This window comes from Bubalus bubalis, chromosome 14, assembly GCF_019923935.1.
Source record: "Bubalus bubalis isolate 160015118507 breed Murrah chromosome 14, NDDB_SH_1, whole genome shotgun sequence".
NCBI classification, from domain to species: domain Eukaryota; kingdom Metazoa; phylum Chordata; class Mammalia; order Artiodactyla; family Bovidae; genus Bubalus; species Bubalus bubalis.
Genome location: NC_059170.1, coordinates 2,877,149 through 2,903,785, shown reverse-complemented (window position 1 = coordinate 2,903,785; position 26,637 = coordinate 2,877,149). Strand labels below are relative to the sequence as shown.

Here is a 26,637-nt window from a genome sequence, read left to right as displayed (position 1 = left end):
GGTGGCCAGTGAATTAGTCCACATCTCTATGTGTCTACCTGTGAAATAGTGAAGAGGGAAGGTATTTTAATGGTAATCATTATAACAATAGCTAATTTAGTGAACTCCTACCCTGGGCCAGCCACTTGGCTAATCACTTCATGAACTCTGCATTTGATCTTCATTAAAAAAAAAAAAAAAAAACGCTAAGAGAATGGTGCTATTATTGTCCATCATATGACAGGTGATGTAGCTTAAGTGGCTTGCCCAGAATAACACAGGTAGTGGGTGAAAGAGCCAGGAAAAGAATTCAGAGACTGAGCCTCCAGAGCCCGGGTTTTAAGCAGACCACCACACCGCCAATCCAGAGCGGTTTGCAGAAGGGACTATGCTGCTTCTGCTGCTGCTAAGTCGCTTCAGTCGTGTCTGACTCTGTGCGGCCCCAGAGACGGCAGCCCACCAGGCTCCCCTGTCCCTGGGATTCTCCAGGCAAGAACACGGGAGTGGGTTGCCATTTCCTCCTTCAATGCCTGAAAGTGAAAAGTGAAAGTGAAGGCGCTCAGTCGTGTCTGACTCTTAGCGACCCCATGGACTGCAGCCTACCAGGCTCCTCCGTCCATGGGATTTTCCAGGCAAGAGTACTAGAGTGGGGTGCCATTGCCTTCTCCAGAAGGGACTATGGGGTGGCCGTTTTCATACCTTCAGAGTCACTGCAAAAATCAGATACTCACTACCCCATATGCATTAACACCACAGCTATTGGTTAATTATAGAAGAAGTCCCTGGATCGGGTTTGGCTGGAAATGAGTTTATTTTGTAAGGGGACCTGGTGGCCGTCCTCCGTGAGGCTCCCCATGGCTCTCAACTTCTGCCTGAGTACGTTGGTCGTGTGGTCCTGATGGGAGATGATTTGCTGATGACAGGTCCATAAAGACAGCCCAGAACTGCTCCTTCCAGGTCACTCTTTGAGGCAGTGATTACCTGAGCCCACAGAATACATTCAATACCCCCATGAGATGAGACAATCAACTAGAAAAAATATTTCCTTTACTTACAGAAATACTTCCTTTAGCTTTAGGCGAGGATGAGAAAGAGGAAATGTGGAAATGCGACTTGTAATTATTGTTAAGTAAGTAATAAGTGGTTGTTCTTATTAGCATGGGTGCGGGGACCCAATGATAAATGCTAAATTTACACCATTTTTCAAAAACTCTAGCCCATAAAATACCAATCACACCCTGTTAAACAACTTAGAAATGGGTAAAAGTTTTATGTATGTCAAAAGAATTTCAGAAGAGGCTGCTGCATTTGTAAATGTATTTAAACACCCATCAAAATGATATTCCGGAGTAAAAATATACATTTATTCAGTGCTGTGTTCAGTTCATCCAGAAGAACTTTTCAGGTACAGATAAACCTGGGACAAAACCCTGCAAGTTTTCCTATTTGAGCGAAATTAATACGGTTGTCCTTCATTTGAGAGTTTCCACCTACATCTTCAAAGCTGGACCTCAGAAATATTACGAGACGCTCGGTTTAATGTAAAACTTCCCTGTGTTCCTAAAATGACAGCATCCACAATAGCACCAGTGAGCAAACACTACTTTTGGCTTCTGCCTTTTATTTAATTTTTTTCCCCTCTCCTTAGCTCCACCCCAGCCAGCTCTTGAAAGGCCTTCTGTTCTGTCAGCCATAATGACATCTGCTGGCGGAGACAGGAAGTCATAAATCTGCAGGTCCCCTCTCAACCAAACCTTGTTAATGCTGCCATTTATCACGGGGGCTGGGGTGCCATCTCTGGAGGGCTGGGCGCAGAGAGTCCATTTTCTCCCATACCCCTTTCCCAGGAGAGCAACCATTTCACAAACAGCCACTTTTTCATCTCGCGTTCGCAGACCTGAAAGGCAGATGTAGCGTGAGGCTCTTGGAAAGAAGCCACGATTCCAGGCAACAATAGACTCGACTTGATGTCTCAGAGCAGAGGAAGGCAGTTCTGACCAAGCTCTGTCCTTGCTCGTTTTAAATCGGCCCCTCACTGCATCCAGGAGGGGCGCGGAAGACTTCCTCCCCGGGAGCCCCTCCGCCTCCCTGAACTTCTTTAAGGGTGAAACTAGCTACAGGGGGAGTTGAAGGAGAGATTGAAACTCAGAGTTACTTTTGTTCCACACTCATTCAGGCTGAGGTTTGGGTTTTATTTCTTAAGCATTCACTGTACCCTAGGACTTGATTCAAGACCTGTGTCTGTGTAGAACGTTGTCTAGCTTTTGCTACTCAAAGTGTGGTCCCTGGGGCAGAACCATCAGCAGCATCTGTGGCAGCTTGTTAGAAATGCAGCGTCCCAGGCACCCTATGGGCTTCCCTGGTAGCCTGGTGGTAAAGAACCTGCCTGGCAGTGCAGGAGATCCAGGAAACACAGGTTCGCTCCCTGGGTCGGGAAGATCCCCTGGAGAAGGAAATAGTGACCCACTCCAGTATTCTTGTCTGGAGAATCCCATGGACAGAGGAGCCTGGCAGGCTACAGTTCATGAGGTCGCAAAAGAGTCGAGACGACTGAGCAACTAAACAAACACAGGCACTCTCCGCTCACTTGATCAGAATCTGCATTGGAAGCCAGATCCCCAGATGCCTCCTCTACAGTAAAGCTTGCAAGGCCAGGCTCTGCGCTGGGGTTCTCAGCCTTGGCCCTTATTAACATCTGGGGCTGGTCAGTCTTTGCTTGCCAGGGCCTTCCCTGTGTGCTATAGGATGTTTGCCAGGATCTCTGGCCTCTACCTGCTAGATGCCGGTAACGCACCCCTGAATCGTGACAATCAAAAACATCTGCAGACATTGTCAAGTGTCTCCTGGGAGCAAAAAGCACCCCTCTTGGAACCCATGCAACTCAAAGTATGCTCTGAGAGTTCACAGGATCTTGTCAGAAAGGCACCTTTTCAGACTCCACCCCACATCTACTCTCTCAGGATTCCTAAAGATGGGGCCCAGGAATCAATCTATTTTAACTCTGTAGGAGACAACACATGGACTATGTTTAAGAACAGTTCAAGAACTGTGAAGCTACGGAGTACAAACAGGGAAAGCAATGCGGTGACCATACATTTTGCGATACAAAAGTCAGCGTGGGTCTTGCCTGGTGGCTCAGTGGTAAAGAATCCCCCTGCCAAGGCAGGAAACACAGGTTTGATCCCTGATCCAGGAAGATCCCACATGCCTCGGAGCAACTAAGCCCCTGGGCCACAAGTACTGAGCCTGTGCTCACTAGTCCGGGAGCCGCAACTGCTGAAGCCTTACCGCCCTCGAGCCCGGGCTTCACAGGAGAAGTCACTGCAGTGAGAAGCCGCCTCTTGCCACAGCCACAGAAAAGCCCATGCAGCAGTGAAGACCCAGCACAGTCAAAAATAATAATAAAAAAATGACTCAGCACGGCTGTAGTGTTACCAAGAGAGTGATGTGTGGTGGTTGAATGTACAAGCTAGAGCCTTCTCAGGGTGTTTGAATCCAGGCTCCTAAGCTGCTATCTCTATAGCTTTGGGTGAGTTTCCTAACCCCTCTGTGCCTCAGTTTCTTCACATGTAAAATGGGGACAACAAGGCCACCATCTCATCGAATTGTTCCAAGGATTGATACATTAACGTTTGAAGTGCTCAGCACAGCCTGTGGCCTGAGTGCTTCACAAACACTAACTACTGTTAGACCGTTTCTATAATCTGCCTGTCTTTCCCTGGACGGTTAAGTTCCCCAGGGACCCGGCAGTTGCTTTCTTTCCCTCTGCATCCGTAGCACCCAGCCCATGGCCTGGCAAGGAGGAGGTGCTTAATGAACCTTAGTAGGAAACAGAAGAGGCCCCGAAGAGGAGAAGGTACCGGCAGCAGCTCTCTGCCACCAATGGCTGGGGTGTGTGCTATGCCATCTTTGCCGTTTGTACATGAAGATCTGAGCTTCCCCAATTGGCTTCTGTAAATTGGAGTCCTTGCAAACGTAGAGGATTGAGCTGATGTTCGTTTTATCCCCTAGTACAGAGTAGATTAAACCTCAGATACAGTTGAAATCATTCTATAAACAATAGTCAATCAACAAATGCTTGTAAAAGAACGAAAAAGCTAAAAAATGTGGGAGTACTGTCCATGTATCAGGTGTGGTGATGAGTATTTTAGGTGAGGTCACACAATCCCCTCTGAGCCCCTAATGGAATCGGTGACATAATTATCCCCATTTTACAGATAGGAAAACTGAGGCTCAGAGAGGCTAAATAACTTCCCCAAGGTTATAGTCTCAGTAAATAGTGGAAGTCGTCTTTAAATGTAGGTCTGTCTGACTCCACACCTACATTTGTTCTCCTTTCCTGGTGCCTACCTTCTTGGGACAATCCTAATTTCAAACATTCTTCTCCGATCTATGGTTAAGAACACACTTGTGTAGGATCACATCTTTCATTTTGTTTAAAATCTCGAGCCATGGTAATAATGAGAACTCTGCTCTGCACTAGAGATGTGAGGAAAAGAGAGGCTGCTGGTCCCAGTGGGCACACTGTGGGGAGAGAGGACTCTGACAAAACTAGCGAATAAACAAGACTAATAAGAACTAAATACATTACAGGTAAGAGTATTAAGACAGAGTGACTAACGGGGGCATGGTGTGAAGACTTACAACGCATTTAGGTCATTACTGAAGGGCTTCCCTGGTGGCTCAGACAGTAAAGACTGCCTGCAAGGGAGACCCGGGTTCAGTTCCTGCATTGGGAGGATCCCCTGGAGAAGGAAGTGGCAACCCACTCCAGTATTCTTGCCTGGAGAAGCACATGGACAGGAGAGGCTGGCGGGCTACAGTCCACGGGGTCACAAAGAGTCGGACACAGCTAAGCGACTAACGCACAGATCATTACTGAAGGTCTGCGATGTACCTGGAACCAGGCTAAGAAGCGGAGACGTTGCCTATAAGACAATGTGTATAAGACGGTCTTGGGGCTCGCCCGTGTGAAGCTCACGGTTCGGGGGATTCCAGTCTAACAGATGTTGCCTGGTGGCCGGCCCACTTCCCCACACTTCAGTAGCACACGCAGCTCTCTGATGCAGGGAAGGGCGGGAGAAGCTGCCTCCTCTCAGCTCTCAGGTGGGTGGACACCTCGGCACTCTCCAACTTCAGAAGGGATATCTCCAAGGGGAGTATCTACACATCTACACCGAGTCCCGCCGCTCCCCCAACGGGATGAGCCCACAGTTGCCTGCAGTGACAACCTGCTTGATGACACTCTCCAACTGCCTGCATCCTTCTCTTCCCCCGCTACTGGAGTTTTCCAGGATTATCTTCCAAATAAACGACTTGATCTCAAATCTTAATCTTGAGGGGTGTGTTTCTTGGGGAACCAAAAGCAAGACAAAGAAGCCTTCAAGACACACAAGAGCATCTGCAAGCCCGAACTATTCGACCATTTTAATCCAGTGGGCTTCTTAGCAGTGTTGGCCTTCCCAGCAATGGTTAAGGAGAATAGACAAGCTGTATTGATGGGCAAAAACAGCATCCAGGAAAAGTCACTTTGACATAATCCTAGCAAGCAGGGGTAGAATCTCATGAAATTTTCAAGACAACAGGACGCTTAATGCCTAATCATAACAGATAAGACATGCTCTGGATGAGACAGAAAGGTGTTCTCAGAGCGAATTATATCATTCTCTATTTGCTTCTGAAAGTTGAGGGGCACCTTTGGGCACACAGTTCTAATGAGTCCAGGGATGAGAGCTTGATGCACAGTTGAAGTGGCATAAAATATACCGGAGCCCAGAACTTAAAGGCTGCTCGTCACGTGGTTTCCAGGCCATTCGGTCCTTACACTCACTTAATGTCTTCCTGTGGCTAATGAAGTTGAGCAATGGATTCCTGGGCCGGCGACGTGGTCTGGATTCTTCAGCAGCAGCAAAACACGGTCACCAACTCCAAGTAGTCAACTCCCAGGGACGAACGTAATGGCTGCTCGACTGAAGAGCTCCCACACCCCAGCTGGCCTGCTCAGCAGCTGCCCCGTTGCAAATATCCATAATGCTTAATTCTACACCTAACCACATCTTTTTTTTTTTTTTTCTTAAGAGAGACTAACGACACTTGGAGGATTTATTCGCAGAAGCAAGCTTGTCAATGCCTGAGCATCCCCAAACTTTGTCATCCACCTTAAATGTTTTCAGGGAGTAAATTTCCACCAATTAGAAGAAGACATAGTGTCTTCTGTGTTGGTTGAGCAAATCCAGTCTAAGGGACTAGGTGTTTCAGGATGTAAATAAATGAGTTGATTAGCCTTTATCAACGGCTGAAAGAAGAAAATTCAGACTCCATATTATGACCAGTAATGTGCACATGCACACACCCCCACTGTGATCTTGACCTGACTCGCCTCTCCTGCCTTCTCTCTGCTCCTTCTTCCCAACTGCTTGGCCCTCCCAACCTGGGACCTGGCAGCTACATCTTTTGTGTTCTGGAAGCAGAGCAATCTCTTCCAATTTCAGGCGGTGGCTCCTGATTGGCTGCTTTGTGTCTTGCAGATCTCAGGTTAAAGGACACCTTCTCAGAAAGGCGTCCCATGGTCCCCACCCAAAGTGGATCCTGCCCCCACCCCACTGCATCACACCGCTCTGCTTTACTCTCCCCATCTCTCTCCACGACCCATCTGCCGCTTTCCTCGCATCCCCTTCTCCCCTTCAACATGCTGCCGCGCTGGGTGTCACGAGAGGAGACCACTACCTTGAGGTTTTCACAAAACAGTCACTGGAAGAGAGATACCTTGAATGAGTTAAACGACAGAAGAGGAAGGCAATGAATTATATCCTCAAGGGCAAAATCGTATGGTCCACTTGCTCTCAAACTTGGCCGCATATTGGAATCATCTGGGGGCTTTAAAAAAATACTAATGGCTGGAGCCCGCCCTCACAGACTGATGTAATGAGCCTGGGGTAAGACTTGGGCACTGGGATTTTTTTAAATCACCCCAGTTGATTATAGTACATAGCAAAGTTTGAGAACACTGCTTTTTTTTTTTTTAACTGAAGCATTACATACAGATAAAGTAGTGCACGAATCATAAGCCTGCACTGAATACATTTTCACAGACCAAACACACTGGCATAAACAGCCCCAGTTATGAACAATACTCGCCCCCACCCCCTCCCCGGAAATTCCTCATACCCGCTGTCAGAGGCAGCCTTTCTGATGCTCAGGATGAGTTCTGTCTGCCTGTATGCTCATATATTTGGAGACATATTCTACACTGAGTCTCTTTGCTTGGGGAAGACACGGACTAGAGAAGTTCGAATCACATAGGATCCACCCTGGAAGACTTCCTGAAAGAGGCGGTATTTAAGGGAGGATATGAAGGAGACAATAGATAAGAGAGGGGAAGGGGAAAAAGGGAAGTTGGAGAGGGGAGGACAGCCTCAACTGGAAAGGGGCACAGGCTGAAATGCTTTACATCCCTCTACAGGAAGCCCTGTGCTCAGTCGCTCGGTCGTGTCTGACTCTCTGCGAACCCATGGGTGCAGCCCGCCAGGCTCCTCTGTCCATGGGCATTGTCCAGGCAAGAACACTGGAGTGGGCTGCCATGCCCTCCTCCAGAGGATCTTCCTAACCCAGGGATCAAACCCAGTTCTCCCACATTGCAGGTGGATTCTTTGCCATCCGAGCCACCAGGGAAGCCCACAGAAAACCCTGAGGTTCATTTGTTGATTTTTTTTGACTGCCTTTGCACAGGCTTTTTCTAGTTGCAGAGCGGGGACTACTTTTTGTTGCAGTTCGGGCGCTTCCTTGTTGCCAAGCATAGGTCCTGGCGCTCAGGCTCCAGTGTCTGCAGCACGCAGACTCAGTAGTGGTGGTGTGCGGGCTTCGTTGCTTGGGCACGTGGGGTCTTCCCAAATTAGGGATCGAACCTGTGTCTTCTGCACTGGCAGGCTGATTCTTAACCACTGTGCCGGCAGGGAAGTCTCTAAAGAAAGCCCTAAGATATTTTTAAAGTTTATTCTTCCTTAGAAATATGCTCATCTCGGTATTCAATCATTCCACAACTTTTTACTGATCACCAATCCTGCACTGGGCTCAGAGATACATAGGTAGAGAACTTCTGTTTTGATTAAGGGAGACATATAATAAAGAGGCAAGTATAGGAAATCACTTACATGTGGTTGTAAGTACCAGGAAGGATGAGAGAAAGAGGAGGACATATAGGGTGGGAGAGGGAGGTGACATTTGAGTTGAGAGTAAAGAGGAAAAACAGATCTGGGAGGAGCATCTCGCTGGAGGGAAGAGTAAATGCAAAAGCCTTGAAATTTGTACAGAAGACAGGACAGTAACTAAGATGCTCAAGAATCTCACAGGCTGCCCCAGTGTCCAACAACCAGGGCAGTGCCTAGGGTAAAGTGGGCACTCAGAGAATATTTACTTTAATTACAAGGAAATGGCAGCCCACTCCAGAATTCTTGCTTGGAAAATCCCAAGGACCGCGGAGCCCGGTAGGTTACCGTTCATGGGGTCGCAGAGAGTCGGACACGACTTCACTTTCACTTTCACTTTCACATCAAGCTGCAGTCCAGCGATAAAACAGGCAAAGTAACTGCCTCCCAAATGCAGCTCGAGAGTGTTGTTGTTGTTTAGTTGCTAAGTTGTATTCAATTCTTTTGTGACCCCATGGACTGTAGCCCACCAGGCTCCCCTGTCCGTGGAATTTCCCAGATGAGAATACTGGACTGGGTTGCCATTTCCTTTTCCAGGGAATCTTTCCAACCCAGGGATCACACCAGAGTCTCCTGCATTAGCAGGCAGATTCTTTATCTCTGAGCCATCGGGGAAACCTGTAATAGGTATGTGCTTTAATGGAGCATTCACAGGCTTCTTTGGGTACATAGAAAAGGCTTCTCAACACACCACCATCACCTTGCAAGTGAATCCAACACGAGACGCCCAGCCTGTCCCTTCATGCAACAACTTCTGCTAACTTGATTCACTTGTTACAAAATTCAGTCCTTGCACAAGGGAGCTTCCAGTGGCCTGGCACCTCATCAGAATCACCTGGGAACTTTCAAAATTTCATATTTTTCTGGCCCCACCCTAGGATCTAATTTAGTAAGTCTGGGGTGGGGCCTGTGTTTCTTTACCTTACCTGAAAAGTCCCCAGGAGATTCTGATGTTGAGCCAGTGTGTTCTGGAAAATATGGTTGAGTCATTCCAATCAGTTCATGCCTTTACACATCCCAGAGTTTGAGTGTTGGATCCTAGGATGCTGAGTTCCCTGGAGACTTAGACATAGCGAAGCCACCAACTCTGGGAAGAAGCTTCTCCAAGTGCCAGAGCCTGTGGACTGGTATTTTGCACATTCAAGTCACGCCCATGCCACCTTCCTCGCGTTTTGCTATCTTCTCAACCCACCTGCCCCACTACCTATTCTCTACTGTTCCTTAAGGATACTTTTTAAACCCATAAGTTATATCAAAATTTAGATTGCTATCGTAAATGGAGAACAGTCTCTCTCTCTCTAAGACAGAAGTAAACTGAAAGTGAATTCCATGAAAACAGACCACGTTTGAAAGTCTAACCAGGTACTCCTGCCCCACCCCAGCTTCTGAGCCAGAAATCTCCGGTTTCTTGGTTGAAAATAGAAGTTGGCCAGTGATGGGCACAAAAGCCACACCAGCAGCGAACAGGCACTTTCCCGGATTGAAAGGGAATAATGACACTTTCACTGTGTGACTCAGCGTTTTCTAGTGTCATGTCACACCCCCGAGGGACATCCGGGCCGCACTGCGTTAGGCACCCCCCTAGGGCAGCCAGAGTCTTCTCTGTTGATCACCAGGCTATACGCTCTGCAGCAGTAGCCATAGGGAAAACACACACAAATTAATGAAAGAACACTCCAGAAATGTGGTCCGAGAATGAGCTGGCCGCCAGCTAAAAGGAAACTTTTACAGCAGATCCTGTGAGCACCCCTCACCTGCTATGGAACCAGTGACTGAGGAAGAGGAAAGAGCGGAGGGAAGATTCGGAGAACCGTGAAGAGCAGCTGGCAGAGATCCTGTAGCTCAGGGTCTCCTGCTCGCCACCCTCCTGATTTACTCCAAGGCTGGAGTCAGCTCCTCAACTCCTTTCCTAGTTCCCCGTCCTTGAGATGCCATTTTACACGTCATTTTATAGACGCTTCCGGAAGGCACGGGTCCTTCTTACGAGTTCCGGCATCTCCTGTGCTCAGCGCAACAGCTGGCGCCTAACGCAGTCGACGTTTGTTAAAGGGCTGAATGGACCACAAAGGCCCAACCGACAGGCACGGGGCTTCTGTCCAACGTGGCAGATTTTCCAAGCTGAGCTTCCTGGAGTCTCAGTCTTCTCTCTGTTGAGGCCCAAATCTGCACCTCCTAATTTTATAACTGCGGTTCCTTACTGACATAGACGACGGGTTTTTTTTACTCAACAAGCTATGCCTCCTATCACAGCGCTCCGGAAAGGTGTGTTGTGTAATTAGAATTAATTAGTACTAATGCCCCTTTTGCTGACGTTGCCAGCTATGAAGTGGGCTTTTCTCTGCCTCCGTTGCCTAAGGACTGGGCTGGGGTTAGGTGGGGCCGATCGTGGGTGCAGGCCGATGGGGTGATTTACGGTGGGTGAATTAAAAACTTGTACCACATATGTGTGGAGAAATGAGCATCCCTGCCCTGTGCAGGGATGTTAAAAATGATTCAACAGCACTTTGCAAAGAGTGACAATAACACCTTGCAATTGACTGGTAGGATGGGAGTTTCCTATGGCCCAAAAAAATGGTTTAGAAAAACATTTGTGGGATGGATCATCCTCGGTCATTCCCCATGAGGGAGGGTAAAAGTGACAGGTGGGTGAGCTGTAGGCACAAAGTGCCCCTGGCCACACTGGTCAGGCCTCAGTCGCGCTGAGTGCCTGGTGGGGGCGGGACTGAGGAGTGGGCACTGGTGGAGACCATCACAATGCCGGCAACAGTGTTAGCCCTTGAACTCCTACATCATTTTAATTATTATTTTAATATCTAAGCCTTAGCTGGCTCTATAGTTAGCAATTTGAGGTATGTCTGATTCCAAAAGAACAAAGACTTTTGTAGCAGAAGTTTTTAAACCGGAGTAAACAGGAGGTTCACTTATGGGATTATGAGTTGTTTGGTCAAAAATGCAGATTCCAAAGAGCTCATCTAGAAGTTTCTCATTTAGAAGGTCAAGGGCAATGGGGCCCTAGAAACTTCCAATTAGGAGATGGAGGTGTGACTTTGCCTTGTGGATGACACTGGGCAATGTCTGGATACAATTTTGGTTGACACGACTGGGGTGGAAGACTCTGGCATCTAGTGGGTGGACACCCAACATGATGCTTAATTTCCTACAACGCACAGAACACCCTCCACAGCGGTGGATTATGGCCCCAAAAGATCAGTAGTACCAGGGTTAGAACATTTTCTTCTAGAGTAAGGCCTAAGAATGTGCATCTTAACAAGAGCCTTAGGAAATTTTAATGCGGGAAGAAGAAGCCCTTGGAAAGATTCAGATAACGCCTGACTTTTTATCCTAAGGACATGCTGTCAGAGTTCCCTTTTGGCCCAACTAGCCATCCTGCCTTCCTCCGAGTCCAGGTTAACTATCCCTTCTAAGAGCATCTCCTGTCCCAGCAGACCTCGTTGCCCCTTTAATCGTCAGTCTCTCCCACTGGAACAAAGTGCCTTGGGGGCAGGGTCCAGGCTCATCCTGGCCCCAGAAGCTCAAAAGGGACCCGGCCCACAGCAGGGCTCCAACCACAGGTTGGCTGGAATCTGTCTCGGCTGGAGTAGCATCTCTTGCACTGAGGCTACGCTGTCTTTCCAACGTCGTCACGGAACCCTCTTTTAACACCGTCATGGAGCGTATCACTCTGAAATTATCTTATCTGCTTACTTTCCATTCATTCAAATGTTTTATTGGGCACCTACTCTATGTCGCGCCATCACTGGGGATAAACCACAGAGGCAGAAACCTCTCTTCCCAGCAGAACTTATATCCCAGAGGGGAAATTTGGACAAGAAAAATAGAAAACTGTATTTAACATGTGTGATCATACGTGTGAGACTGGTAAGCCCAGTGGAGAAAAATAAAATAGAGAAATGTGATAGGGGTGGAGCTGTGCACGTGAAACTTTAAGTAAGGTTGGCCCCTAGGAGAAAGTGACATTTTAAGCAAAGTCCGGATATTTGGGGGCAACTTATCTGCTCCCCATTAGAACACAAACATGGGGTGGGGGGGCAGGATCTTCCCTTTCTCTATGACTTCTGTGTTTCCAGAAGAGAGGCACATAGTAGGTGCTCAATAAACATGGTATTTAAGTAAAACAAAGAGAGGACTGTGTGATTCTTGTTTTTATAACCATCCAGAAACTAGCAGGAAGGTGGGAGAAGCAGAGGCGTTCATTGCAAGGGGGTGGCGAGGACGTCCCTGGGTCAGATTAAGAGGCAGCAGAGGATGGTGGTCATCCCTCCTCCCAAAGGGAAGCGCAGTCCTCCCCTCCTCATCCTGCGTTCAGGGTCCTGTTTTCGTCCCTGTGGGTGGAGCTTACCTGGCGCCCGGGGCTCCTCCTTCCATCCCCCTGCCCCCAGCGCGTCCTTTCTCAGCGCTCCTCCGAGGGGTGTCCCCGCGGCCCTGGGGGCGCGTCGCAGCGCCAGCGAGGCAGGCGGCAACGCCGGGGTCCCCGCCCCGCCCCGCTCCCGGCGGGACACTGTCCCTTTAATAGACTCCCTCTGCCTGGCGCTCTGCGGCTGGGGAGTAAATTTCTCCCTGTCATCAGGTCGCGGGGAGAGGAGGAGGAGTTTGTTAATGTTCAGTTTGTTCAGCGGGATCGATGTTTGCTGGCATCGCCTCGCCCTGTCTTGTGTGTGTGTGAGAGTGTGTGTGTATGTGTGTGCGTGCGCGTGGTGTGTGTGTGTGTGCATCTGTGGGGGGTGTGAGTGTGTATGTGTGAGTGAGAGGGAGCGAGAGTGCGTGTGTGAGTGTGTGTGTGTGTGTGTGAGTGTGCGTGTGTGAGTGTGTGCGAGTGAATTCCAGATTTTCTGTCTTTCCCAAACCCGCTCCTGTCCTCTCGCATATCACTCAGAGACGGGGATCTGACAGCAGCCACAACCCGACAGTGAGAGAGATCTCTGCCCCCGGCGCGAATCCGCCATCGAGCCCGGCGAGGAAGAGGAAGACGAGGAGGTGGAGGTGCAGGAGGCCAGGAGGAGAAGGAAGGAGCGAAAGAGGACCCCACTACCTTCCCAGGATTGTTTGTGTGTTGTTGTTTTTTTCTTATCTTTACGCGCGCGTGTGCGTCCCTCGTCCCTTCCATCCGAACCCGCTCTTGGATGTTTAATAAAGAAATCAAGTGTCTCAACAGTCACCAAAAAAAAAACAACAACAAAAATAAACCAAACCAAAAAAAAAATTTTTTCCAAAAAGCAAAAACAAAAAGAGAGAGGAGAAAAAACAAAAACAAAAAATCCAAAATCAAACAAACAAACAAACAAGGCAGAACCAACCTCTACTTCAAACCAGCCGGCACAGCCACCCGTGTCTTGCCTGCCACGCAGAGAGGGGGGTCTCCGGCCCCCGGTGGAGGAGTTGCAGGGACAGGGGGACAGAGGCCGAGTGACGCCCTGGGAGCCACCGGGCAGGAGGCGGAGGAGACCCGGAGAGGCGAGCGAGACAGCGGGCCCCCGCGCGCGGCGGCTCGGGGCTGGGGCGCCAGAAGTGGGACTGGAGCGAACTAGAGCGATGCCAAGGAGGAAGCAGCAGGCACCCAAGCGGGCGGCAGGTAAGAGACCCGGCTCCGCGCGGGGCGGCCCGGCCAGGCGGCCCGGGGCGCCAGCTCCTCGCCTGGGCGCCCCGGGACGCCACCCCCCTCGCTTGCCTTTCGGGGGCGTCAGCTCCGGTGCCCCGCTCTGCCCCTCTAATAACCCCGTCCTCGCTCGCCTTCTCCAGCCTCCCCTGTCCTCCCCTTTCCAGGCTCCGGTTGGGGGGTGGGGGCAAGCTATCCCACCAAGCCTTTCCTCCTTAAACTTTTTTTTCCCTCCACCCTCTACCCCACCCCTAACTTTCTCCCAGTCTGCTTCTTGCCTCTCGGGCCAAAGTTGCGCTGAGCATTTGGGGTTCGCAGTGGGGAGCAGTCCTGCCGCCCGCGCCCCCCTCCGGGTGGTCGCTGCCAGTGGCTTCTGGCCTCAGGGAACGGCGTTTCCTCTCGCGGGGGTTTGGGGCGCTGAACTTTGAGCCGTGCCCCAGCCTAGGGCTGGCTGCAAGGCTGGCTCTGGGGCAAGCCATGGGACTTCAGCTTTGATCGCCAAGGTGTAAAAAACCACCCCAGGAAAGGAACCTTTGAATCTGTTTTCTAAGAGGAGCCTCCTTTGGAAATCTAATCAACACTCTCCCTTATCTAAAAAAAAAAAAAAAAAAAAAAAAGATGTGTGTGTGGGGGGGAATGCCCCCTCGAACATTGAAACAGCTCTGGATCTTCTTTGCACAGAGTGAGTTGCAAACTTTGTAAATTGATTTGTGCGGTGGGAACTATCCCATTTGAATTCTTACCACCCCCTCCTCCAAAAAAAGAGAGGAACAGGTTAATGGATCAGGACGTTAGAGCTTGTAAAGGATTTTTTCCTTCCTTTTGGGTTGCTTAATTGCTTTTTTAATAGTATGCTGGGGTTTTGTTTCTCGGAAGTGTAATATGAAAGTTCATTTTTCTCCTGCCAGACCCACCCACTGAAAAATCAGCTTTCCACTTGATTGCTAGTTTTGATTTGACATTTGATTGATCACCTGTCATCTCACTGCCTTTGATCTATTCATTCTTGATATATATCAATAAATCACTCACCATGGTAACTCAGAGTGCCAGTGACGCAAGCCTTGCCCTCTAGATTGAGAGCCAGACATGCACAATTATTATCTTGTTTGGCTTTTAATGTGGGCGTTTTATTTCTTTGTGTCCTTCAGTTGAATCGGGCATTAGCAAAGAGCTTAAGTTTTTTCCTCCCCTTCTTTCTGTCTTTACCCTCAAGCTTTAAGGCAGCATCAGTGAAGGCTGGTCTTCTGCAGACCCCCCACAATATTTCCTTCTGTTCCAACTGGAGCGAAACATTAGGGAGAAGAAGTTCAGTGGAACACTTTCATAAACTTTGCAGAGCCACCCTCAGAACAAATCCAAAGTTAGTCACAAATCTGGGCAAAGTGGGTGTTTGTGTCTGAACATGCTGGACCACCAAGCTCATCTTCCATCATGGCCTGATTCCAGCCAAGAATGGCAGTACATGTGCTTGGAGATATCCACAATTATCTTCCCTTATGAGCGCAGAATTGCTTCTGAAACTGCGTATGGTTTGGTTCAAATTGCATGGAGAAATATCATTTATAAAGCTTTGATTCATTTATTTTCCAATTGTTTCTCTAAGAGCAAAATAATTTAGGTATTTTAGTACCGTATATATTTAGAACTTGCTTAGTCAATGAGGTGTTCTTTTTTCAACTCTAGCTACCTCTTTTGCAAACAGTTTCTTCCTCCTACCCCCGTCCCTTTCTACATTTAACTCACTTACTTTTTAAAACTTAGATTGCTTTGCAATCTGAACAGCTTTGGGGTATGCACTGGCCTTTGAGGCTCAGGAAGAGTAAGCTTGCTTCGTCTAGGTCTAGCAACATAACTTTAAGTATAGCTAGATTATTAGAGATAAAGTCCTTAGTGTTGTCCCACAAGAGAACCCTGGGCAACAGTCCAGCAAGAAGTGATACTGCCCTGAAAAGTACTCTTTTTTTTCCCCCTTGTTGTTCCAGTAAAGGCCATCAACAGCTAGGCAGTAATTTAAATTACCAGAATGACTGGATGTGTCTCCTCTGGTAAGATCATTACAAAAAGTGCATTGCTCAGAATTGCACTGCTTTGATTATAATTGTCCTCTGATCAGTGAGGATTCAGGTGTGTGTAACATAAAGCCGTATCACATTATTTAAATTACATCCTTTTCCTTAAGCTGGTGTCTGTTGGAGTTAGCCTGTCTGCTTACTGTAGCGCATGTGTGTGTGAGAAAGTTCTGACTGTAGTTTCAGTGTCCTGGCAGATTGTATTCCTTGTGTCTTTACGTGTTTGTTTTCATGGCTTTTATTATTTTCACTGGAAGAAATGGAAACCCTTGTCAAGCTGAAAGGGAATAATTCACTTTGTACACAATGCGGCCTCTCTTACGGTATTATTTACTCACGTATTACTGAAGCGGATATCTTTCCACGTAATATTTCTTTCCTCTGAAGTCACCGATGCTATGCTGTTTTAGCTAAAGTGGTTATTCTCACGTTAAGTTAGCTGCTTTCCGATTCTTCTGCCAGTTAACATCCAGGGAGAAGAACAAGGTGGGCTCCAGAACTGCGGCCATGCTAACTTTTATCACTGCTTAAAATTAAACACAATACACAACTGTAAGTAATTATTCCCATGGGCTGATGTTGAAAGCTCGATTTCTAGCTTGATTAATGAATAATGTAAGATAGAAAAAGCCTGTGAGTGAATCAGAACTGAGACTCTTTCCCAAGAACTGTTGGAGGCAATTTGATTCCTTTGCATTATTAGTTTTAAGTTCCACATTTCAAGGAATCATTTACGGAACTTTCTAATAAAGCAGGTATGTGGATAGAATGAGGGAGAGGATATTACAAGTGATGGGGAATGTTAGCCTTTCCTGGTTCTGTTCCTCCCTCCTTTAAGGGAAGGGCTGTGAGGTAGGCAGCTCTCTTTAAGGAAACAGCTAAGTCAGAACATTTCCCTTCGAAATGTCATTCTTCCTGGCTTTCTAACGCTACGCTCTTCCACCATACTATAACTTCGGGCAAGGAAGAAAGTTTAGAAAGCAGCCTGCAGTGCCCCAGGGGTTTGCGTACGTGTGCATGTGTATTTTTGCTTCCTTTGATATATATTTCATTCACCACTAAAATGTATCTACTTTTTAACCTGAAAATATTGCAGGATTCTGTACCAGCATCTTTCCCCCCTATCCATTGTAGGGAAGACAGGAAAGATGGCAGAAAGGTAAAATAAAACAGAGCAGCGTTGTGATTTGTTTGTATTTTGCAGGACGCAGAGTCGTTAAAAATTTAAAACTGTAGACTTACACTCTAACCCTTCTATTTCCTACACTCTGTCGCAGCCTCTGCACACGTGCAACATATTTAATTTCACCATCCTGAACTCTTGTTTTTATATAATGCCAGCCAATTCCAATAGGAAGCAAAATCTTTGGAAATCATATATATATGAATGTCTAACGTATATATAAATTACGGGCTTCTGTCTATCGGAAGAGATGAAATGTTTTCTTTTTGCTGACTCTCAGAAGCTATCTGGTAATCCAGATCTGAGGAAAGTCTTGCAGGAAAGAACAGCTCTCTCAGTTTATTTTGTTTATTTAATATGGAGATGAATAATGCAGATTTTGTTTTCATGAATGTCCTTGTGTGGCAGCAAACATTAGACTATTAGCAATCATTACTTAAAAGTTGCAATTTGCACCTTAATAGCACAGGTTATTTACATGGGAAGCATATTCAGCAGGGACAGTTCAGAATACTGCAGAGGAGGGCTGAGATGACCTGAGCCATCTCTCTTTCAGACTCATGATAGCAATGACTAGATTGGCTGGCAAGGTCTCAGCAACAGGCAGACAGCTCAGGATGAAGTTTACCTTTAACTCACTGGTGAGAGGGATGGGGTTCGAGAGAACTGGACACAGGGTGGAGTCCCAGCCCTGGCGCTCTCACTCTGCTTTAGTGTAGTTCAGAGAGACAAGTTCACGTCGTGAAGGTTTAAATAGGCATGCTAGAGACCCCTTCACTTACCCAAACAGTATGATGTTTAACAGATGAATGGAAAACAAAAAAAATACACACATACTCCCACCCCTAAAGGTGCTCTGCAGCATGATCTGTTCAGGCTGTTCTTGCTGATTTAAGGCAGATCCCTGAAAAAAGAAAGGTACCTTGAAACCACACTGTCCACACAGTGTTTTGCGTGGAAACTGATGGTTTCACTGGTCCTTCTGCCCCTGCCCTCCGAGCCCCTTCCCCCTCCTTTCTCCTCACCCTTAAAGACTCAGATTGAACGGGACAGCTCAAAAGCCCATTTGTTTTAGGCATTTATTGATTTCATTTTTAATCTGCCATATCAGGACACAATGCATTAACCCTAATCTGCAGATTGCCAGTGACAGGGAGTTCTAGTGGAAGCCAGGTAAGGGGGAGGGGGCGTGAGAAACTTCTGGACAAGAAAACTCTTCTCTTGGCTTGGGGGTTGGAAATCAGAGCCCACTTCTGAGGAGGGTAGACGCATCCCTCAGAAACATGGTGTGTTTATTTTTCAACCATCTTACATTTATTTTTCTCCCAGTCTTCTCGACTCTGTTGCTAGTGTTCAGGAAACCTTCACGCCCAACAAATACCTCCTAGGCATCTTTAGCAGTTCTGTCCCTGGAAGCATCTTGCCTTTGTCACCTTCTCCAACGCAGGCTTATGCTTTCATTTCATCCCAGCTGACTTTCTCACTCATTTGACGGAATTTCTCCAACTGGATAATACATGGGTTGATCTATTTGTCTTGGGACTTGTACTCTCGATTGAGCAGGTTTTAAAGGGGCACTGAGCCTGGCATTATTTAAGGCCATTGAAACGAGGCACTTCTGCTCATCACTGCAGCTGAGCTTAAGGGAAATCAGCCAGGAGGAAAACCTGGGCCCTGTTCGTGTTTATGCTGGGTCCGTAATTAGCTGACACGAGGTAAATGCCCAGCGTGGTGCTTCCTGCCCATCCCTGGATTGGTACCATCAATTTTAGTTAGGTATGTCATGGTCTAGGAAGACTCATCCCCTATTTCAAAGGCAATGTCTGTGTCCACCCAAGTCCCCTTTAAAAAACACAAAATTGCCTAACAAATTCTATATTAAGACCAGGCATACACAGAGTATCATTTTCATTTGATGCAAAGTCAGTTGGAAATGCATTAAACTAACAGAGTGTCTTGCATCGCTTCCCTGAAACAGTGCTTTTTCATTACATATTTAATTACAATCAAATTGAGCGACTTTTATAAAAAAAAGATCACAGTGGTATTAAAAGAAGCTCGGAACACAAATAATCCTGTTGCTTTGCAAGTTGAGAACGTTGCTTTATTTTTATTCCTTTGGGAGAAATTTATTTTCATTTTCTAATGTTGGGGTAAACACAGAATGTCTTCTCTCTAGTCTGTTATCAGAGATCTCATCCTTCTGCCTTCCTAGAACCTGTTCACCCTGGAAGAGGTTTTTTAAAAATATATTATTTTTCAGTAATTTGTAACAATGTGTACTTTTACAATTATTTTAAGTTTCCTAAGTTCCAGTGAAAGTTAGAAATTCTCCTGTTCCTTAGGGTGACCTTTGGCAAGCAGCTCTATGGTTATGAATGAGCTTAGTCATTCTAACCACATAAGAAAAAGCTTGTTGAGACTGCCTGATTACCTGGATGCTGCAGGGAGGAAAACACACTCTATCATTACAGGCCCCTATATACTACACTGTTTTCACTGGGTTTATCATTTTTTTCCCCTGCTACTGACGTGTCAATCACTTGTTTTAGGAACTTTTTTTTTTTTTTCGGGAGAAGGGATATGTTTAGCATGTAAAAGTCGATTTCAAGATATTCTGGGTCTTTAAGAAAGGATAATAAAAATGAGAGACTCTGAGCCCAAATGTGACGTCTGGACTCTGTCTATGGGGTCAGAGGACTCGTGTGCAGGTTGTAGGTGCGTCTGGAGTTATCCTCAGCAGCCTGGCCATGTTTGTGTTACTTCTTTTGTCAGAGGGTGACTATCAGACTCAGGTCCTTTCCAAAGATATTATAAATATACATACGTGACCTGGCAGAAGAGAAATGTGAGATGTAGGTGGGGGTTGCTGATGTGTTTGTTTCCAAAGCAAACTCCGTGGATGAAATGAGTAACTACTTTGGAGGGGTTGAAGGTCGCTGAAGCGGCCACGTGGGGTTGCCAGCTGCCGCCCCCAGCCTTCTGCTTTCCCTCCGAGGAGAAACATGTCCCCATGGGCATTCCCACACATGTGGCGACACCAAAGCAATGCCTGAAACGCTAAAAAAAAATGAGAAATTAAAATTCAGGATGCATGGCTAGCTAATCCTGTTATTAATATATCAGTATTATTTAGCTATGCTTAACAACAGGGAATGCACAATGCAAAAGTTTTAGAGATAATGAGCTTAGAGAAATTACATGGGGGAAAAAACTACCTGGATCCTATTGGAAAGGATTTGTCTTGAATTTTGCTCATCTAAATAAGAGTTTCCTTTCCATTTGTGTTAATTTAAAAAATAGTTTCAGTATCCCTCTACCTACTACCCGACCTGAAACAGGGTCTAACAAAGCTCTCTCTGGAAGTACAAAGATATAGGACATTGTAATGTACACCCCCTTTCTCAAAATAGTTTTAGAAAACCAAATGTGGGCTTGAAAACTAAAAGCAAAACCTCCACAAGCTCTATAACATAGCCAGTTCAGGGTTCAAGATTGAAAACTTTGTTTCGGTAGGGTAAGAAGAAAATAGCATTGCATTGTAACTACACATCTCCCCTGGCACAGGAGGAGCAGTGAAGCAGGAAAGATTTTTAAGGAGCTTTTTAGCTCTTTTGCATGTCTCTCCAAAGACTAATTTAATTGAAAAGCTGTAGTGTCCATTTATGCTGAAGGAAAAACCGTGTGTTTCTGTAAAGCTGCTAGATGGTAAGGTGGATTTTTTTTTAAAGCCAGCATTCTGCAGTTTCTTTCAGTACAAAAATTAAAGATCACTGGTCTTAATTAGTTGAGTGCTTTCAGAGCTGAGTGAATACTCTGAAATCACCTCTGAGCTTTCTTCATCAAGCTACATCCAAGTCATTTCTATGGAAATTATACAGTTTCGGTATTAAGGTGGGCAGAACACAGTTATTGTTTTTAATGAAAACAGCTACGAGGGGCAGAATGAGATAAAAACAGAGTTAGCAGTGGCCATACTGTTTGTAATGGATCTGGAAGAAACCTCCTGAAATGTTTTACTGTGTCATGAAAAAAAATCGTGAACTCTGGCTATTGGTGACGTGGGAGATTCAAAAAGAAGACAGAAGGTCAAGGTATTCTATAGGGGAGATTTGTATGAGCAGAAGCAGCAGCATGTACATATTTCTATATAAACTGCAAGGGGCTGACTTTAAATCACTTCCATTTATCAGATGCTTAGACTTTTCTATGTATTTAGAAGCCTCTCTCTTTTAACCCCAGGGAGATACAAATTGCTTCTGGGCCAAGATGATGCTGTAGAGAAGAGTTAAATCTATTCTGTGTTCAGTACCACTTGGTACAGAAAAAAAATGCCAAAATGAAAAGCTATGTAAGCACATTTTATATCAGAGTTGCCTTTAGCTATTCTCCTTTATTAGTAAGTTGGGTATGTGGCTGTGCCCGTCTTCTTGTTGTCTCCCTTGGGATTAGGTGTAGGCTGTGGAAGGACTATGGAAGAGAAGGAAGTGACCTGGGTTCTGGTTAGGGCTCCCCCACCCTAGTTAAGTGGCCCTGGGCCAGCTCAGAGATAAACCTTACTCTAGAGAATAAGAGTGTGAGTCAGGAGTCAGACTAACCCAAGTTCAAATCCTTAAGTCTTCTTTGTTGGAGGTTTATGTTTGGACCAGTTGCTCAAATTTCCCCAAGTGTTCCATCCTACGAGTCAGGGCTAAGAACCTCCACTCTTTCCCAGTGGCGTGTCGGACACCTTCTGACCTGAGGGCGTTCGTCTTCCGGTGTCACGTTTTGCCTTTTCATACTGTTCCTGGGGTTCTTGGGGCAAGAACACTGGAGTGGTTTGCCATTCCCTTCTCCAGTGGACCACGTTTTGTCAGAACTCTTCACCATGACCCGTGCATCTTGGGTGGCCCCATGCGGCATGGCTCATAGCTTCATTGAGTTACGCAAGTCCCATTGCCACGACAGGGCTGTGACCCATGAAGTGGAATCATACTTCTTCTTAAGACTCAGGATTTTGGAAAGGATGATACAAATGCATCAAAACTGCTTGGGGCCACACCTAACAGAGTCGCTGTATCTTAGTCCCAAAAAACAGACCATGAAAAATATGTACCAGGAGGGAAATGAGCACCCTGCCAGCTGTCATGGGACCAGAGGCTCAGGGCCCAAAAGAAATCAGATGTGGGTGCCTTTTGAGTTTTAAAACTGGAGTATAATCACTCAGTAGTGGTTTAGCCTTTTCTGATAAAGAGTCGTGCAGAACGGGTTGGAACCCTGTCCCAGCTCAAAAAAAAAAAAAAAAAAAAAAAAAATTATATCCCAAGGAATAGTAATTATAGCCCTAGCAACAACAAATATAACACCTGTAATAATGATATTTGTCCCTACCTAAGTGTTTTTTATGTGCCAGGCATTTTACCGGGCGTTTCATGAATTTTACAATCATTCCTTCAAGCCACAGTTATTTTCCGAGTTCTTACTGTGTGCCTGGTCCTGTTCTGGCCACCGGGATCCTCAGGGGTATTAGGATGGGGATGATCCCTGGGGATCTTACCCTCCAGTTGGGGGAAGCCAGAGAATATGCAAGGAATTTAACAAAGAGAAAAGATAACTTCCACATAGAAGAAAGCTCTACGATGACAACATTTTATAAAAGAACAGGATGGGGCAACATTCGTGTGGGTGGTCAGAGGAGACCTGCCCAAGGTGGGAACCCTTGAGCGGAGTCCTAGAACATTCCTATGAGTTAGATGCTAGAACAGTATCTTTATTTTCCTGACTGGGTTCTGAGTAGCTTGTAGAGCAGTTCATCCACTGCCATGCAGTGGCCGAGTTGGTCTGAAACTTTCCGCTTCCAAGACCCAGGCATTCGATCCGCTGTGGTACTTTCCTGGAAGAGCCACAGTAATTTGCCAACAGAGGACCCTCAGTTCCTGTTCTTCCGGGGCATCTGTGGTGATGTCTAAACCTGGCGGTGGGTGGAGCCTGAGAACACTGACAGAGGACGTTGCCCTCCGTGGCCTCCCCAACGGGAATCTTAGGACCATCCGCCGTTTATGAAGCCGGCACTTCCTCTTCACGCCTGTATGTTTGCCATCGCGCGTTCATTCACCCCACAGCAGTTGCCTGTTCACCTACTATGTGCCGGGCATTGATCCTGGTACCGGAATACTGAAGTAGGGAAAATCCCAGCAAATATTCTTGGGGGTGAGGCCAAAAAGCTAAAATGAACAAATAAATATATAATATTAAATAGTTCTAATGGCAATTCAAAAAAAAAATGAATTGGAATGAGTGGACTAGAGAGGGATAGAGAGTTGCTATTTTGTGGAAAGTGGTTGAGAGGTGACATTTGATCAGACCGTGAGGAACTAGCCATGCACAGATCTGGGAGAAGCCTTTCAGGCAGATGAGGCAGTAAAAACCCAAGGTCGGAAATATCTTGTATGCCTGAGGAATACATAGGAGGCCACTGTGTCTGGAGCAGATGAAGACAGGGGAGAGAGGCAGGAGAGGAGGAGGAGAGAGAGGCAAGACAGGCCCTCCTACATCCGAATCTAAGTTCGATGGCTCCCTGTCGTCCTTGCTCACTCGCCAAGTCGTGCCCGGCTCTCTGCAACCCCATGGACTGCAGTGCACCAGGCTCCCTGGTCCTTCACCACCTCCCGGAGCTTGCTCAAACTCAGGTCCATTGCGTCGGTCTTTTCCAGTGAGTCCCTGTGGGGTTCAAGCTGTGGGACTGATGCCATCCGACTGGGTTATTAGTAGAACAGAGGTACTTGTTTATATTTCAAAGGTGGTGGTGGACTTCCGTGTGTTCATCCATTCAGTCTACTTGCTTGGCCCCTCAGTGATGGTGACTAGCATGCTTAGAATGATACCAGGCGCCTCTGTACATGGGATTCTCTAGGCCAAAACACTGGCACAGATAGTCATTCCCTTCTCCAGGGCACTTACCCGACCCAGGGATCGAACTCAGGTCTTCTGCATTGCAGGCAAATTCCCTACCATCTGAGCCACCAGGGAGGCCTGATAGAAGCAACACCTGAAGGTAAAAACACATGCCTAGGCTTTAGGGAGGAATTGACGGGTATGAGGATGGATGGCATCTGTGAGGCTATGGAAAGAATAAACAGTATTAAAACCCAAGCAAATCTGGGGTCCACTGCAGCTCCTCCCTACTTAACTGGCCACCAGTGTGCTCGAAGGGGAGTCCCTTAACCTTGCTTCGCCTCGGTCTCCCCTCCTGGCGGATGGAGATGTGGTGTTGCTCACCTCGCACTGTGGTTGTGGCAATTAGACGGTGTGATGCCAACGAAGCCCCCATGCAGCCTCTGGCACTTACACGGCATCCTCTCCGTACATGAATTTATGTTTTGTTTTCTGTAGGAATTCTGGGAGATTTCTAGGCACTTGAATTAGTCCTTGTATTTATTAGGCACTAAATAAATATTTCCTGATGAATGAATACATGAGGCTATAAATAAGTAAATGAATAAATACTTTAATTATCGTGTTACTTTGTATACTAATTAATTAATGTTGAGTATAAGGATCTCTTTTACACTTCTAAAATTTTTTGGCAGACCTCTGTACCAATCATGTTCATAGCTGCACTTTGAATATTTATCAATGTAGGAAATGCTAATGACAAAAAGATGGCAATTTTACTGAGAAGCTTGTGTTTTGTTCATCATGACATCCTCTGGCTTCAGTTGACGAGCATTGATTCACCTTTTCTCAGTAAATACTGTTTGTTTATCTCATGGCGAGTGCTTGCTGATACTCTGGATTGGTAGACTTCCTCCTTAAGTCCAGACTCTGGTGGAGGCAAAGGGGCTAGGGATTCTCCTTTCGGACTGCAGCCGTCTCTCTCTCTCTCTGTCTCTGTCTCTCTCTGTCTCTGTCTCTCTTTCTCTGTCTCTGTCTCTCTGTCTCTCTCTCTGTCTCTGTCTTTCTCTGTCTCTCTGTCTCTGTCTCTCTCTGTCTCTCCCTGTCTCTGTCTCTCTCTCTCTGTCTCTCTCTGTCTCTTTCTCTGTCTCTCTGTATCTGTCTCTGTCTCTCTCTGCCTCTCTCTCTCTCCTCCTCTCTCTGCTCCCAGGTGCAGTGAGTGGTTCCCTGCCTGCATCCCCCAGGGGCTCGCAGCCTCCCAGGGTTGGGTGTCTCCCCCTCCCCCACTGGAACCCTGCGCTCATCCCCTCGGGCCCAAGGCAGCGGAGCTTAGGCGTTGTTAAGCTAACGGGAGAAGGCTATAGGCTGCATCCTGGTAACGCCTTCTTCACTTTTTAATTGTCACCTGCAGATAAGTGCTTGGCAGAAGAAAGAAGGGAGATTGGCTGGTGCCTGTTAAGGAATATCTTAGGACAGAGAGCCTGGGGTTAGCCGAAAGTATTGGGGGATTTTTCTGCCTGCCTTAGGACCTTTATTTAACCGAATTGTTGAAGATCTGCTGGGTACCAGGTCATGTGGAAGGTGCTGGAACCAGAGGCTCAAGTCAAAATTTGACAAAAGGCCTGCCTTCTTGAGGCTTACATTTATGTGGCAGACGGGTCCCAAACAAGCAAACAGAGGCCCGTCACCCTGTGTCAGGGAGTGCGGTGTGCAAGAGAGAAAATTAACGGAGTGAGGGGTCCTGTGTCCCAGGAAGATGAGCTGTCTTAGATAAGACTGTCAGCAGAGGCCCCTCCCCTCCGTGTAGGCGCTGTGACTCTGGTTTCTAGGAAGGTTGCAGAGAGCACAGGGCGATTCTCTGGGGAAGCTGGGTCTGGGGGTGGGGAAGTCGGGGGGCTGGAGCTGCTGCAGGATCTGCAGGAGCAACAAGGGGACCGGGGCAGCTGGAGCAGAGGGAGAGCGGGCGAACGGTGGGGCCGCAGGATTAGACGGACGCCGAGGTGCTCGGGGACCGAGACGCTGCAAACGAAGCCAAGGTTGAATGGGAAGCCTCGGAGGGCGAGGGTGCAGCGAGAGACGGGTTTGACTGAGGCCTTGACAGGGTCGTGCTGCTGCCATATTAGTCCTCAGCGACCCAGGCTGCAAGCGCAGGTGGCTCAGTGCGCTGAGCCTGCAGTCTGTGCACTGAGCCAAGAATCTGCCTGCAATGCAGGAGACCCCGGTTCCATCCCCGGGTCGGGAAGATCCTCTGGAGAAGGGCATGGCTACCCACTCCAGTATTCTTTGCCAGGAGAATTCCATGGACCGAGGAGCCTGGTGGGCTTTAGTCCATGGGATCACAAAGCGTCAGACACGACTGAGCGTGCTCGCACACAAAGGCTGTAAGCATATTGACCCCTTTGGAGGCTCCTGTCCATCTAGTCAGAACCTGGTGATGATTTGGACCAGACTGATGGGGGAGAAGATGGCAAACTTGGTCCAAAGATAGACAAGATGTGCAGAAAAGTGCAGGTGGGTGTCAGTGGGAAAGAGTATACTGAGAACTGTATATGAAAACTTAACTATATTTATCCTTTTATCTTCTTGAATTCTTTCTCTTGCTTCTTTCCTGTAGTTGTACAGAAGGTTCTTACTGAAAAGTGTCAGTCTCCCGTTTTCGGAGCCACGGTGGGAACAGAGGAAATTGTTTGGCGCTGCCTTGACTCTAGACAT

General features: G+C 47.1%; 1 protein-coding gene and 1 long non-coding RNA gene across 5 annotated transcripts in view; one reads left to right on the top strand and one right to left on the bottom strand.

The window, feature by feature from the left end:
• Nucleotides 1-766: 766 nt before the first annotated feature.
• On the bottom strand, nucleotides 767-13,633 carry LOC112578895. Of its 3 annotated transcripts, none has more exons than XR_006544263.2 (4): nucleotides 13,499-13,633; nucleotides 9,110-9,307; nucleotides 1,734-1,876; nucleotides 767-960 (listed from the first exon to the last, which is right to left on the bottom strand). It is a non-coding gene; the product is annotated as an uncharacterized LOC112578895 (long non-coding RNA). The 3 variants fall into 3 exon arrangements; XR_006544262.2 differs by lacking the exon at nucleotides 13,499-13,633 and adding an exon at nucleotides 12,544-12,678; XR_006544261.2 differs by lacking the exons at nucleotides 9,110-9,307; nucleotides 13,499-13,633 and adding an exon at nucleotides 12,544-12,680.
• The window catches only part of TSHZ2 (teashirt zinc finger homeobox 2), a 493,538-nt gene continuing 479,668 nt past the window's right edge, over nucleotides 12,768-26,637 (top strand). The window contains exon 1 of one of the 2 annotated variants that reach the window (XM_025264636.3): nucleotides 12,768-13,773. In XM_025264636.3, coding sequence (XP_025120421.2) covers nucleotides 13,734-13,773 — 40 coding nt within the window. In that variant the 5' untranslated portion in view covers nucleotides 12,768-13,733. The remainder of the gene's footprint in view (nucleotides 13,774-26,637) is intronic. The other variant, XM_044927507.2, reaches the window with a different exon arrangement.